This window comes from Coregonus clupeaformis, chromosome 14 (assembly GCF_020615455.1).
Source record: "Coregonus clupeaformis isolate EN_2021a chromosome 14, ASM2061545v1, whole genome shotgun sequence".
Taxonomy (NCBI): domain Eukaryota; kingdom Metazoa; phylum Chordata; class Actinopteri; order Salmoniformes; family Salmonidae; genus Coregonus; species Coregonus clupeaformis.
Window position 1 is genome coordinate 10,116,702 of NC_059205.1, and position 16,009 is coordinate 10,132,710.

General features: G+C 46.3%; 1 protein-coding gene across 2 annotated transcripts in view; it reads left to right on the forward strand.

Annotated features, from left to right (window-relative positions):
• LOC121581447 (UDP-N-acetylglucosamine transporter-like) overlaps positions 1–16,009 on the forward strand; it is a 35,504-nt gene that overhangs the window by 15,867 nt on the left and 3,628 nt on the right. For both annotated transcript variants that reach the window (XM_041896942.2, XM_041896944.1), the window contains exons 2-6: positions 3,968–4,223; positions 4,437–4,591; positions 4,773–4,895; positions 5,116–5,290; positions 8,898–9,016. In XM_041896942.2, coding sequence (XP_041752876.1) covers positions 3,968–4,223; positions 4,437–4,591; positions 4,773–4,895; positions 5,116–5,290; positions 8,898–9,016 — 828 coding nt within the window. The remainder of the gene's footprint in view (positions 1–3,967; positions 4,224–4,436; positions 4,592–4,772; positions 4,896–5,115; positions 5,291–8,897; positions 9,017–16,009) is intronic.

A 16,009-nucleotide genomic window follows, 5' to 3' on the forward strand; every position in this document is an offset into this window, starting at 1 on the left:
GCTTCGATCTTGAAGTAAGGGACCACTTGTCAGCAAGTCGTTCTACGTCGTTAAGTCGTATTGGTGGCAGATGTGAAAGGGACTGGGTGAACTCCATAATGATGTGCTACTAGCTAAGCGTTCCTAAGCGACACCGGATGTAAACATAACCTGCATCGCGGCAGAACGGAAGTTGTCTGACGTCACGTGAAAAGGGCCTATTACTCCAGTGCTAGCTTCCCTACACTGGCTTCCTGTTAAGGCAAGGGCTGATTTCAAGGTTTTACTGTTAACCTATAAAGCGTTACATGGGCTTGCTCCTACCTATCTTTCCGAGTTGGTCCTGCCGTACATACCAATACGTACGCTACGGTCACAAGGCATGAGGCCTCCTAATTGTCCCTAGAATTTCTAAGCAAACAGCGGGAGGCAGGGCTTTCTCCTATAGATCTCCATTTTTATGGAACAGTCTGCCTACCCATGTGAGAGACGCAGACTCGGTCTCAACCTTTAAGTCTTTACTGAAGACTTATCTCTTCAGTAGGTCATATGATTGAGTGTAGTCTGGCCCAGGAGTGTGAAGGTGAACGGAAAGGCTGGAGCAACGAACAGCCCTTGCTGTCTCTGCCGGGCCGGTTCCCCTCTCCACTGGGGTTCTCTGCCTCTAACCCTGTTGCAGGGGCTGAGTCACTGGCTTGCTGGTGCTCTTTCATGCCGTCCCTGGGAGGGGGTGCGTCACTTGAGTGGGTTGAGTTACTGACGTGATCTTCCTGTCTGGGTTGGCGCCCCCTTGGTTTGTGCTGTGGTGGAGACCTCTGTGGGCTATACTCGGCCTTGTCTCAGGATTGTAAGTTGGTGGTTGGGGATATCCCTCTAGTGGTGCGGGGGGCTGTGCTTTGGCGGAGTGGGTGGGGTTATATCCTTCCTGTTTGGCCCTGTCCGGGGTTTCTTCGGATGGGGCCACAGTGTCTCCGGACCGCTCCTGTCTCAGCCTCCAGTATTTATGCTGCAGTAGTTTATGTGTCGGGGGCTGGGGTTAGTTGGTTATACCTGGAGTACTTCTCCTGTCTTATCCAGTGTCCTGTGTGAATTTAAGTATGCTCTCTCTAATTCTCTCGTTCTCTCTTTCTCTCTGAGAACCTGAGCCCTAGGACCATACGTCAGGACTACCGGGCATGATGACACCTTGCTGTCCCCAGTCCGCCTGGCCTTGCTGCTATTCCAGTTTCAACTGTTCTGCCTGCGGCTACGAAACCCCCTACCTGTCCCAGACCTGCTGTTTTCAACTCTTTAATGATCGGCTATGAAAAGCCAACTGAGAGACCTGAGCCCTAGGACCATACGTCGGGACTACCGGCCGTGGTGACTCCTTGCTGTCCCCAGTCCGCCTGGCCTTGCTGCTATTCCAGTTTCAACTGTTCTGCCTGCGGTTATGGAACCCCTACCTGTCCCAGACCTGCTGTTTTCAACTCTTAATGATCGGCTATGAAAAGCCAACTGAGATTTATTCCTGATTATTATTTGACCATGCTTGTCACTTATGAACATTTTTGAACATCTTGGCATGGTTCTGTTATAATCTCCACCCGGCACAGCCAGAAGAGGACTGGCCACCCCTCATAGCCTGGTTCCTCTCTAGGTTTCTTCCTAGGCTTTCGCCTTTCTAGGGAGTTTTTCCTAGCCACTGTGCTTCTACACCTGCATTACTAGCTGTTTGGGGTTTTAGGCTGGGTTTCTGTACAGCACTTCGAGATATTATCTGATGTAAGAAGGGCTATATAAAATAAAATTGATTGATTGATTGATTGATTATCACCTGAAACAATATATTTATCCTGTCTTGAATGAAAAGGTCATATTTTGCATTCTCCCAAAATAAATGCAATCTCTGACGAGAGAGGCTCTCCGCCATCTTGCGTCAGTAGCGGGGCAAGACGTACAGCAAAATGAAATACGTCACGATGTAACGGGTACATTACTTTTGAAGGTACGTGGGGCACGTGATGTCATCACGTAACTATAAACTCCACTCCACATTTAATTCTAAATGCCTACTGCTTGCAAAATAAAAAAATTTAAACTACAAAAAATTATGTTTCTTTGCAGGACAAGGATTGTCTTGACTTTCAAGAATGCCTGAATTGCTTCGTCTTGCTTTTCTAGTTGGCTAGCAAGTTTCACCATCCAATTATTTCAGATCTACAGGAGTGCAAGTTTCACCATGGCACGGACCGTGGCACATGAGAATTATTAGAATACGTTGGCACATGAGAATTATTAGAATATGGCAAATATTAGTCAATTATTGCATTCTATCCATGCTGGCTTTTGCGGGCTACCTGAGAGATGAAACAGATAGGTGGGAGGGCACACAGGCTGTCGCCAATTTATGAATGCGCAATTTGCCTAAATGGGTAATGGCAACACTTCAACCACAAAATATTTATTCGGCACTGTAGGTCTTTGTGAAAACGTTTTTTTTATTTTTATTTTTTAGGTGTGACATCATTAAGTCCAGCTGTTTTTATCGACACAAGACAGTTATGCCGCGTTCAAAAGAACTGGGAACTGAGGTCAAATCATGATGCCAGTGATCTTCAGGTCCGAACGTTGGAGCTCTAGAAATAGGCCTGAGTTCCCGAGTTGGAATTCCGAGGTGGATGACCGTTCAAAAAATTTGTTCCTAATCGGAGCTCGTTTTTTTCTGAGTTCCCAGTTGTTTTGAACACACTGAAGTCGGAAGTCGGAGATTTCTGTGCTCCCAGTTCCGAGTTAACTGTCTTGTGTCGATGACAACAGCATAAAATGGAAACGCACCCCAGCAGGCAATTGTCGCATCTGTTTTCTAAGTGAACTTTCTAAATGTCGACAGAAAATCACTGGACAAGTTCATGAAAACATAGCTACTGTCTTCCAGCCTAACCCAGCCAGTGTCGTCACTGTCCTGTCTGTCTGTCCCACAACCTAAGGTTCATGTCCACCAGATGCGTCAAACTCTTTGCGTTCCTGCTAAAGTCATTCATTGTCAATGGAGCAGTCCGCAACGGCAGGTTTGGGATGTCTCACTAGGCTGCGGTGCGTTCTGTGTACCGCATGCGTTCAGTATTTTCAACTTGTGCGTTGCACTACAGTGCGGTGGTACAAACGGAAGTTCATAAAAGTTCCGCATAGAGGCCTCCCGAGTGGCGCAGCGGTCTAAGGCACTGCATTGCAGTGCTAGAGGTGTCACTACAGACCTTGGTTTGATCCCAGGCTGTATCACAACCGGCTGTGATCGGGAGTTCCATAGGGCAGCGCACAATTGGCCCAGCCATCGTCGTCGGGGTTAGGGGAGGGTTTGGCCTGGGGGCTTTACTTGGCTCATCACGTTCTAGTGACTCCTTGTGGCGGGTGGGGCGCCTGCCCTGCAGGCTGAACTCGGTCTTCAGTTGAACAGTGTTCCTTCCGACACATTGGTGCGCTGGCTTCCGGGTTAAGCTGGCAGGTGTTAAGAAACGCGGTTTGGCAGGTAATGTTTCGGAGGACGCATGACTCGACCAAGCCCATTGGGGAGTTGCAGCGATGAGATGATCGAAATTGTGGAGAAAAAGGGGGTAAAAAAATAAATACCAAATAAATAAAAATAAGTTCCGCATGGAGGGGGTGGCACCATACAGAGGCCACATTATAATGACTATGTTGCTAGAGATTAATGTGACAGAAGAATAGAAACAAACTAGATTAATTGTTGTAATGCGTGACAGTCTGTTGATAGCTCTGCCAGCCTATGAAATCGATAGGAGAATAACTTTCATCTGTTTTTAATTATTAGCTTTGGTCAAACAGGGCGAAAATGATCTTCTCCATGCTGCAAACCGCTCTGCCGCTTCAAGTACAGAAAATGCAGGCTAGACATCCGGCAAAAACAACATATGGCAAAACGCATGTGCATCTGGTGGACATATGGCGTAACCCAGCCTGTCTCACTGTCTATCTATCTCTCCCACAGCCTAAACCAGGCCTTTCACCCCTGGCCTCATCCCACCTCGTTTCCATGTCATCGCCCCCTGTCTCCCCGTCCCAGTCGCATCTCAAGTACGTGTCCCTGGGCGTGCTGGTGCTGCAGACCACCTCACTGGTGCTCACCATGAGGTACTCGCGCACACTGCAGGGCGAGGGGCCCCGCTACCTGGCCTCCTCAGCCGTGGTGTCGGCCGAACTGCTTAAGATCCTCATCTGCCTGCTGCTCGTCTTCTATGACAACAGTGAGTCTAGTGATCTGTCTGACTGTCTGTCTGTCCGTCTGGCTGGTTGGCTGTCTGGCTGTCTGTCTGGCTGGTTGGCTGGCATGCCTGTCTGTAACAGTCAATGGATAAACAATGACAACAAAGAGAATACTCCTACAGTCTCTTTGTCTTTCTATCTCTGTCTTAGGCTTCAGTGTGTGGCCGTTACATTTCTGTCTCTCTTTCTGTCAGACTTCAGTATTCGTGTGTTGAATCGGGTGCTGAAGGAAGAGATTCTCAACAAGCCCATGGAGACATTGAAGCTGGCCATCCCATCAGGCATCTACACACTCCAGAATAACCTTCTCTATGTCGCCCTGTCCAACCTGGACGCTGCTAGCTACCAGGTGAGAGATGTGACACGTGTGTGTGTGTGCTTGTGTGTGTGTGTGTGCATGCGTGTGCATGCTGCAGCATGTATAAGGGGAACAAAAGTGAAACCAGGAATGGAGCACTCAGGGACTCCATACTCCATTTCATGTCCAATTTCGACTGGCCGGAATTTTAATTGATATTGTCCCCAAACAGGTGACGTACCAGCTGAAGATCCTGACCACGGCCCTGTTCTCAGTGTCCATGCTGGGGAAGAGACTGGGGCTCTACCAGTGGCTCTCCTTGCTCATCCTCATGACTGGTATCGCTCTTGTACAGGTGACAAGGCAATAACTCGTCATTCCTGTTTGGATGTGTTTTTGTCAGATTAGTCATTGATCTTTGTGTATCCACATTAGGGAGGTAGAAGTCTAAATTGTTCTGAAGTTCACAGGTTTTTCAGGATAATCAGTGGTAACATGATCTCCAGGAAAAGTTTCTGGAATTTTTACACAGGTTTTCTATACTGAATGATGTACTGTGTGTTTTGTCTCCACAGTGGCCTACAGAGTCTCTGGGTGGGATCTCTCCGACGCCTCTGTCTGCAGGCTCCCAGTTAGTAGGTGTGATAGCCGTACTGATAGCCTGCTTCTCCAGTGGCTTCGCTGGAGTCTACTTTGAGAAGATCCTCAAAGAGACCAAACAGAGTGTGTGGGTCCGCAACCTCCAGCTAGGTCAGCATCACTGGAACCTGTTTGTTTGTGTGTGTGTGTTTGTTTTTGTGTGTTTGTGTGTCTCTTTGTGTATGCATGTTTGGTTCATTGATTTAATTTCATTCTACGTAAACTGTACTCTCTTGGTGTGTGTGAATATCTTTCCACTTTCTCTATAGAGATTACAGCATTTATACAGTATATGTTATGGTCTCTCCATGTAATCCAGAAGAAAAAAAAGTTACATCATTGACTTCAATTAAATCGAATGTATTCTCACAACAGTATAGCAACTTTAGGTTGGAGGCAACGTCCCATAGCCCTTGTAATTCCAATCCTTAGGCAATGTCCTGTTGCCAAAATTGTGGTCTTAGCTCTTGAAACCATAAACTATACAAGCATGTAATTATAAACCATGACAAATCAAATCATCAAATCCAATTTTATTGGTCACATACACGTGTTTAGCAGATGTTATTGCGGGTGTAGTATGAAAAATGTATGCACTCACTAACTGTAAGTCGCTCTGGATAAGAGCGTCTGCTAAAATGTAAAACATGTGTAGCGAAATGCTTGTGCTTCTAGCTCCGACAGTGCAGTAATATCTAACAAGTAATATCTATCAATTTCACAACATATACACAAAACACATAAATCTAAGTAAGGAATGAATTAAGAATATATACATATATGGACGAGCGATGTCAGAGCGGCATGGACTAAGATACAGTAGAATAGTATAGAATACAGTATATACATATGAGATGAGTAATGCAAGTTATGTAAACATAATTAAAGTGGCTAGTGTTCCATTTCTTAAAGTGGCCAGTGATTTCTAGTCTCTGTCAGTATTGGCAGCAGCCTCTAATGTGCTAGTGATGGCTGTTTAACAGTCTGATGGCCTTGAGATAGAAGCTGTTTTTTAGTCTCTCGGTCCCAGCTTTGATGCACCTGTACTGACCTCGCCTTCTGGATGATAGCAGGGTGAACAGGCAGTGGCTCGGGTGGTTGATGTCCTTGGTGATCTTTTTGGCCTTCCTGTGACATCGGGTGCTGTAGGTGTCCTGGAGGGCGGGTAGTTTGCTCCCGGTAATGCGTAGGGCAGACCGCACCACCCTCTGGAGAGCCTTGTAGTTGCAGGCGGTGCAGTTGCCATACCAGGCGGTGATGCAGCCCGTCAGGATGCTCTCAATTGTGCATGTGTAAAAGTTTGTGAGGGTTTTAGGTGCCAAGCCAAATTTCTTTAGCCTCCTGAGGTTGAAGAGGCTCTGTTGCGCCTTCTTCACCACACTGTCTGTGTGGGTGGTCCATTTCAGTTAGTCAGTGATGTGTACGCCAACGAACTTGAAGCTTTACACCTTCTCCACTACGGTCCCGTCGATGTGGATAGGGGGGTGCACCCTCTGCTGTTTCCTGAAGTCCACGATCATCTCCTTTTGTTTTGTTGACGTTGAGTGAGAGGTTATTTTCCTGGCACCACACTCCCAGAGCCCTCACCTCCTCCCTGTAGGCTGTCTCGATATTGTTGGTAATCAAGCCTACTACTGTTGTGTCGTCTGATGATTGAGTTGGAGGCGTGCTTGGCCACGCAGTCATGGGTGAACAGGGAGTACAAGAGTGGGCTGAGCATGCACCCTTGTGGGGCCCCAGTGTTTAGGATCTGTGAAGTGGAGATGTTGTTTCCTACCTTCACCACCTGGGGGCGGCCTGTCAGGAAGTCCAGGACCCAGTTGCACAGGGCAGGGTTCAGACCCAGGGCCTCGAGCTTAATGATGAGCTTGGAGGGTACTATGGTGTTGAATGCTGCGCTATCGTCAATGAACAGCATTCCTCTTGTCCAGATGGGATAGGGCAGTGTGCAGAGTGATGGCGATTGCATCGTCTGTGGACCTATTGGGGCGGTAAGCAAATTGAAGTGGGTCTAGGGTGGCAGGTAAGGTAGAGGTGGTATGATCCTTTACTAGTCTCTCAAAGCACTTCATGATGACAGAGGTGAGTGCTAAGGGGCAATAGTCTTTTAGTTCAGTTATCTTTGCTTTCTTGGGTACAGGAACAATGGTGGCCATCTTGAAGCATGTGGGGACAGCAGACTGGGATAGGGAGAGATTGAATATGCTCATAAACACACCAGCCAGCTGGTCTGCGCATGCTCTGAGGACGCGGCTAGGGATGCCGTCTGGGCCGGCAGCCTTGCGAGGGTTAACATGTTTAAATGTTTTACTCACGTCGGCCACGGAGAAGGAGAGCCCACAGTCCTTGGTAGCGGGCCGCGTCGGTGGCACTGTATCATCCTCAAAGCGGGCGAAGAAGGTGTTTAGCTTTTCTGGAAGCAAGACCTGGGTCTCGGCGACGTGGCTGGTTTTCCTTTTGTAGTCCATGATTGTCTGTAGACCCTGCCACATACGTCTCGTGTCTGAGCCGTTGAATTGCGACACTTTGTCTCTATACTGATGTTTTGCCAGTTTAATTGCCTTGCGGAGTGAATAACTGCACTGTTTGTATTCTGCCATATTCTTAGTGAACTTGCCATGGTTAAATGCAGTTTCGCGCGAACGCTGACATCTATCCACAGTTTCTGGTTAGGGTAGGTTTTAATAGTCACAGTAGGTAAGCAATGGAATACTTGACAATTATTTTAAATAGTCCTCCCTCAAAACCTCACCCATTTCTCTCTCTGTCTCGCTCGCTCATTCTCTCTCTCACATATTGATGCACACACACACTCACAATCACCATACAGTATACGTTGCTTCTACGATTTATTATATGTATCCTGCTGCTCAGTCACTTTTACCCCTGATTACATCTACATAACTATCACCAGTATCCCTGCACATTGATATTGGTACTGGTATTGACAATACAATTGTATTTGTCACGTGCGCCGAATACAACAGTTGTAGACTTTACTGTGCAATGCTTACTTAGGAGCCTTTTCCCAACAAAAGTAAGAAAATAAGATAAAAAGAATAAGGAAATAGTAACAGAATAAAATAACAATAACGAGGCTAGATACAAGGAGTACCGGTACCGAGTCAATGTGCAGGGTTACGAGGTAGTTAAGGTAATTGAGGTAATATGTACATGTAGGTAGGGGTAAAATTGACTAGGCAATCAGGATAGATAATAAACAGAGTAGCAGCAGCATATGTGAAAGTGTGTGTATGTGTGTGTGTTGGATTGTCAGTGTAGTATGTGTGGGTAGAGTCCAGTGAGTGTGCATAGAGCCATTGCAAGAATGTCAGTGCTAAAAAAAAAAAGGGGGTCAATGCAAATAGTCCAGGTAGCCAATTGATTAACTGTTCAGCAATCTTATGGCTTGGAGGTACAAGCTGTTCAGGAGCCTTTTGTCCCAGACTTGGCGCTCCGGTAGAAGAGAGAACAGTCTATGACTTGGGTGGCTGGAATATATAGTGTATTTTGTATTTCTCGTGTGTATTTTATCTGACTTAGTATTGATTCCATGCTCTTTTTAAGACACTTTTCTATTTATTTCCTTTTTTTAAATATTGAATACTGCATTGTTGAGGAAGAGCTTGCAAGTAAGCATTTCACTGTACTGTTTACACCTGCTGTATCCTGTGCACGTGACAAACAAACATTGATTTGATCTCTCTCTCTCTCCTAGGTTTGTTTGGCCTGGTGTTTGGTCTAATGGGAGTGTTTGTGTACGACGGAGAGAGAGTGAGGGAGTCCGGAGTGTTCCAAGGCTACAACTCAATCACCTGGACTGTTGTGGCCCTGCAGGTAATGTACATATGCTTAAGTTATCATTTCAAAAAGCATATACAGTGGGGGGAAAAAAAGTATTTAGTCAGCCACCAATTGTGCATGTTCTCCCACTTAAAAAGTACACGTCAACTATGACAGACAAAATGAGGAAAAAAAATCCAGAAAATCACATTGTAGGATTTTTAATGAATTTATTTGCAAATTATGGTGGAAAATGGCCCATTCCTCCATGCAGATCTCCTCTAGAGCAGTGATGTTTTGGGGCTGTCGCTGGGCAACACGGACTTTCAACTCCCTCCAAAGATTTTCGGGTTGAGATCTGGAGACTGGCTAGGCCACTCCAGGACCTTGAAATGCTTCTTACGAAGCCACTCCTTCGTTGCCCGGGCGGTGTGTTTGGGATCATTGTCATGCTGAAAGACCCAGCCACGTTTCATCTTCAATGCCCTTGCTGATGGAAGGAGGTTTTCACTCAAAATCTCACGATACATGGTCCCATTCATTCTTTCCTTTACACGGATCAGTCGTCCTGGTCCCTTTGCAGAAAAACAGCCCCAAAGCATGATGTTTCCACCCCCATGCTTCACAGTAGGTATGGTGTTCTTTGGATGCAACTCAGCATTCTTTGTCCTCCAAACACGACGAGTTGAGTTTTTACCAAAAAGTTATATTTTGGTTTCATCTGACTATATGACATTCTCCCAATCCTCTTCTGGATCATCCAAATGCACTCTAGCAAACTTCAGACGGGCCTGGACATGTACTGGCTTAAGCAGGGGGACACGTCTGGCACTGCAGGATTTGAGTCCTGCAGTGCCAGATTTTTTTTCCTCAATTTGTCTGTCATAGTTGACGTGTACCTATGATGAAAATTACAGGCCTCTCTCATCTTTTTAAGTGGGAGAACTTGCACAATTGGTGGCTGACTAAATACTTTTTTCCCCCACTGTATATTATATTATAACTCAGGCCATACAAATGGATGTGTTTAATGGATTTATCATTACATTTTTTGTAAAGTGAGGTGAAAAAAGTGGACCCCCTTGTAAAAATACTATAACAATAAAATACATCTGAAGGCACTGGATTGCCGAAACGTTGGTTATTAGGTTTACCCAAAATTATATATAGAGTTGGGACAATGCGGTTTCTGTCTGCACGTTCCGAGAGCACCACTTTCTCCTCCATAGCCGTTGCTAAGTGATAATTGGGGCCCGTGTAGCTCAGTTGGTAGAGCATGGCGCTTGCAACGCCAGGGTTGTGGGTTCGATTCCCACAGGGGGCCAGTATAAATAATAAAAAAATATATATATATATATGTGTATGTATGTATGTATGTATGCACTCACTACCTGTAAGTCGCTCTGGATAAGAGCGTCTGCTAAATGACTAAAATTTTAATAATTGACACTTAAAACCTATGAAGATGTCCATTAAAAGCAGATATGCAGTTTGTTGACGCCACAACACAGTACAGAATGCTAATCAATAAAAACGTCAGTTAAATTCGCTACTCTGTTTTGCTTGTTTACAGTGGGTAATTTCAAAGGGAATTGACAGAGTTGCTTTTGTATTATTACGAGAATCAAGGCACTAACATGTCAGCCGTTCTAAATCCTGTCCGAACTCTATATACACTGAGTGTACAAAACAAGACAAGAACACCTGCTCTTTCCATGACATAGACTGACCAGGTGAATCCAGGTGAAAGCTCTGATCCCTTATTGATGTCACTTGTTAAATCCACTTAAATCAGTGTAGATTAAAGGATTTTTAAGCCTTGAGACAATTGAGATATTGATTGTGTATGTGTGCCATTCAGAGGGTGAATGGGCAAGACAAAATATTTAAGTGCCTTTTGAACTGGGTATGGGTAGTTTCCCATGTGTATCAAGAATGTTCCACCACCCAAAGGACATCCAGCCAACTTGACACAACTGTGGGAGGCATTGGAGTCAACATGGGCCAGCATCCTGTGGAAAGCTTTTGACACCTTGTAGAGTCCATATTCCAGCGAATTGAGGCTGTTCTGAGGGCAAAAGGGGGTGCAATGCAATATTAGGAAGGTGTTCCTAATGTTTTGTACAGTCAGAGAGAGAGAGAGAGATTTTTTTGGATGTAAACTCTATATCTGACATAGTACAGGTGTATTCTTTTTTTTTTTAAAGCCCATAACAATAGCCACAGGAAGTAGGGGTGCTGAGGGTGCTGCAGCAACCCCTGAAAATTCTGAATTTAAAGAAAATATATATGTGACTTTCTTTTTCTCACAAAAGTAGTGCACTGGGCCTTTACTAGTCCTGTATTAGATGGCAGATATCCACCTCATTTTCAAATGATTTTAAAACACAGAAGCCAAATGCAGAAACTATGGATAAAACTTCCTCCATGCTCATGCGTGATCATAATTCATATGCTCACCACTAGAAATCCATGCATTTAATAGCATGTTTCTGTTAGCTTATACATCATGACAAAATACACCATATTACTGTCCTGCTAATGTGCCTGGACTTTGTAGGCTAAACTGGCTTGAAAAAAACATAACTGATCCAAATGGTTGACCAATCAGGCAACCTAGATGAGACATGCTGACCACACTGCCCGCGTTCGATTGCACGTGCGTTGCAAAATAAATGTACACATACATGTTATTCAATCATTACACCCACACTGCTCGCACACGTCAACGAGCATCTGCGTAGCCAGGCGCTAAAATATAACTTGGTTCTATGTGTGACGCTTGACGCGCTGCAAGTCCGCCTATCCCATCTCCTCATTGGTTTTTAGGAGCATATATCCACGTGGGTGATTGAAGGATGAACTGAGGTCCACACTCCAGTCCAGTTGGTGGTGGTAATGCACCTTAAAGTTGGTTGCCAACTGCCATTTAAAGGCCAAAGAAGAGGAAGAAGACTGAAGGAGGAGAGATTACTAGAAACAAACTCTGTTTACCCTTTTATCTGTGGATTAATTGTCGGAGTAGAGGACCTTGTGCATTTCAGGTAAAATAACAACCCAATGTTTATATCCCAGGACAAAGTAGCTAGCAACAGCAAGCTAGCTAGCTAAATTGCCATAAATGTTTTTAATGCTTATCGACCTGTCCCCAAATTAATATAGTTGGTTCAGAGTTCGTTTTGATATTTCAACCTGTATATCCTGATCGTGTCTGGTGTGGGTGGACAAAATCAACACACGCGTGAGTGGTGTGTTCAGCATGTTATTTCGAAATGAATATGCATTCTAAATGCCAGGCTTTTGAGCACTTATTCAAATTAACTTATTTTCTCTCCCAGTGCTCCCTCATTTTCGAGCTGCAGCCTTCTTTGTTCCCCTCGGACCGCTCAAGGATAGTGTACATCATAACGCTGATGTCCGGGAGGGCACTCGCCGGGGTTACGGCGGTGTGGGAGCAACAGTCCGCCGTCTGCCTCAGTCTAGAGGAGTTTGTGGTGGAAATTCGGAAGGAGTTTGATTCTCCGTTTTCCGGGAGAGAGGCTGCTCGTAAGCTGCTCCAGCTATGTCAAGACTCCCGTAGTGTGGCAGACTACGCAGTGGATTTTCGCACATTGGCGGCTGAGAGTGCCTGGAACCCGGAAGCATTGTTCGACATGTTCCTTAACGGATTATCGGAGGTGGTCAAAGATGAGATTGCAGCCCGGGAGCTGCCCATGGACCTTGACTCCCTCATTGCCTTGACCATCAGGATCGATGGGTGGCTTCGAGAACGTAGGAAGGAGAGGGAATCTGTGCCCTGTTGCCCTCGTTCGCCCTCGATTCCCACCTCGCCTCTGAAGAATCCTGGAGACCCCAGAAGTCTACAGTGGCTTGCGAAAGTATTCACCCCCCTTGGCATTTTTCCTATTTTGTTGCCTTACAACCTGGAATTAAAATGGATTTTTGGGGGGTTTGTATCATTTGATTTACACAACATGCCCACCACTTTGAAGATGCACAATATTTTTTATTGTGAAACAAACAAGAAATAAGACAAAAAAACAGAACTTGAGCGTGCATAACTATTCACCCCCCCCAAAGTCAATACTTTGTAGAGCCACCTTTTTCAGCAATTACAGCAGCAAGTCTCTTGGGGTATGTCTCTATATGCTTGGCACATCTAGCCACTGGGATTTTTGCCCATTCTTCAAGACAAAACTGCTCCAGCTCCTTCAAGTTGGATGGGTTCCGCTGGTGTACAGCAATCTTTAAGTCATACCACAGATTCTCAATTGGATTGAGGTCTGGGCTTTGACTAGGCCATTCCAAGACATTTAAATGTTTCCCCTTAAACCACTCGAGTGTTGCTTTAGCAGTATGCTTAGGGTCATTGTCCTGCTGGAAGGTGAACCTCTGTCCCAGTCTCAAATCTCTGGAAGACTGAAACAGGTTTCCCTCAAGAATTTCCCTGTATTTAGCGCCATCCATCATTCCTTCAATTCTGACCAGTTTCCCAGTCCCTGCCGATGGGAAAAACATCCCCACAGCATGATGCTGCCACCACCATGCTTCACTGTGGGGATGGTGTTCTCGGGGTGATGAGAGGTGTTGGGTTTGCGCCAGACATAGCGTTTTCCTTGATGGCCAAAAAGCTCAAGTTTAGTCTCGTCTGACCAGAGTACCTTCTTCCATATGTTTGGGGAGTCTCCCACATGCCTTTTGGCGAACACCAAACGTGTTTGCTCATTTTTTTCTTTAAGCAATGGCTTTTTCTGGCCACTCTTCCGTAAAGCCCAGCTCTATGGAGTGTATGGCTTAAAGTGGTCCTATGGACAGATACTCCAATCTCTGCTCTGGAGCTTTGCAGCTCCTTCAGGGTTATCTTTAGTCTCTTTGTTGCCTCTCTGATTAATGCCCTCCTTGCCTGGTCTGTCAGTTTTGGTGGGTGGCCCTCTCTTGGCAGGTTTGTTGTGGTGCCATATTCTTTCTATTTTTTAATAATGGATTTAATGGAGCTCCATGGGATGTTCAAAGTTTCTGATATTTCTTTATAACCTAACCCTGAGCTGTACTTCTCCACAACTTTGTCCCTAACCTGTTTGGAGAGCTCCTTGGTCTTCATGGTGCCGCTTGCTTGGTGGTGCCCCTTGCTTAGTGGTGTTGCAGACTCTGGGGCCTTTCAGAACAGGTGTATATATACTGAGATCATGTGACACTTAGATTGCACACAGGTGGACTTTATTTAACTAATTATGTGACTTCTGAAGGTAATTGGTTGCACCAGATCTCATTTAGGGGCTTCATAGCAAAGGGGCTTCATACAAATGCACACACCACTTTTCTGTTATTTATTTTTTAGAATTATTTGAAACAGGTTATTTTTTTCATTTCACTTCACCAATTTGGACTATTTTGTGTTTGTCCATTACATGAAATCCAAATAAAAATCAATTTAAATTACAGGTTGTAATGCAACAAAATAGGAAAAACGCCAAGGGGGATGAATACATTTGCAAGGCACTGTACATGTCCGAGTGAACCCGACGTCACCCGTGTTCTCTACGCCGACTCCTCACCCAGAGCTGTCTATATTGTGGAGCTACGGGACATTTCGTAGCTACCTGCCCATTAAAAAACCATGCTCATCAAGAAGGGGCGAGTACTCTGGTAGGCCTTATGGAGAACTCTCCCTTTTCTCGCACCCCTTTCCATGCCATCCTGCTGTGGGGGAACCAGTCGGAATGTCTCTGGGTACTCATCGACTCTGGGGCCGATTTATAATTTTTGGGACGCTACCCTGGTGTCCGAGCTGGGCATCCCCACTCAGCCCCTCTCCATTCCCATGGACGTTAGAGCGCTGGACGGGTGCTCTAAAGGCCGGGTCACTCACAATACCACTCCCATCAACCTACGAGTGTCAGGGAACCACAGCGAGGCAATCCAATTTATGCTGATTAAGTCTCCTCAGGTTCCCGTGGTATTGGGATACTCTTGGCTCCAGCGACACAATATCATCATAGACTGGACTGCGGGTGCCATTATGGGCTGGAGCCCATTCTGCCACACCCATTGTCTGAAGTCAGCACAGCCTGCCCCGGGACGTCGGAAGTTGCCCCGGACCTCTCCGACATTCCCACGGAGTACCAGGACCTCTGGGAGGTGTTCAGTAAGGCCCGGGCCACTTCGCTTCCGCCGCACTGACCCTATGACTGTGGGATTGACCTTCTCCCAGGCACCACTCCGCCCCGGGTACGACTGTACTCTCTGTCGGGTCCGGAGACCAAGGCTATGGAGACCTACATTGAGGACTCCCTAGCTGCATCGACTACCGGGGCCTCAACGACATCACGGTGAAGAACCACTACCCACTACCACTCATCTCCTCGGCCTTCGAGCCGCTCCAGGGGGCCACTGTGTTCTCCAAGCTGGACCTACGGAACGCCTACCACCTGGTGCGGATACGGGAAGTGGACGAGTGTAAGACTGCCTTCAACACAGACAGCAGTCACTACGAGTATCTGGTCATGCCATTTGGCCTTACCAACGCCCCAGCTGTGTTCCAGGCTCTGGTCAATGATGTTCTCCACAACATTCGTCTTCGTCTACCTCGATGACAACCTCGTCTTCTCCCGCTCCGCCCAAGAACACGTGCTCCAATGCCTCCTGGAGAACCAGTTTTTTTGTGAAAGCGGAGAAGTGCGAATTCCATCGCTCCACCATCTCCTTCCTGGGTTACATCATCACAGATGGATCCTGGAAGGTGCGGTGGTGGATTGGCCCCAGCCTACGTCCAGGGTGCAGCTGCAACGTTTCCTGGTATTCTGCAACTTTTATCGCCGCTTTATCCGGGGTTATAGCACCCTGGCTTCCCCCCTGTCTGCACTCACCTCTCCCAAGTTTCCGTTCACGTGGTCCCCAGCTGCTGACCGGGCGTTGTGGGATCTCAAACACCATTTCACACAGCTCCCATCTTGGTTCATCCTGACCCGTTCCGCCAGTTCGTGGTGGAGGCCAATGCTTCGGATGTCGGAGTGGGGACTGTCCTGTCCCAGCGTTCTGCCCTGGACC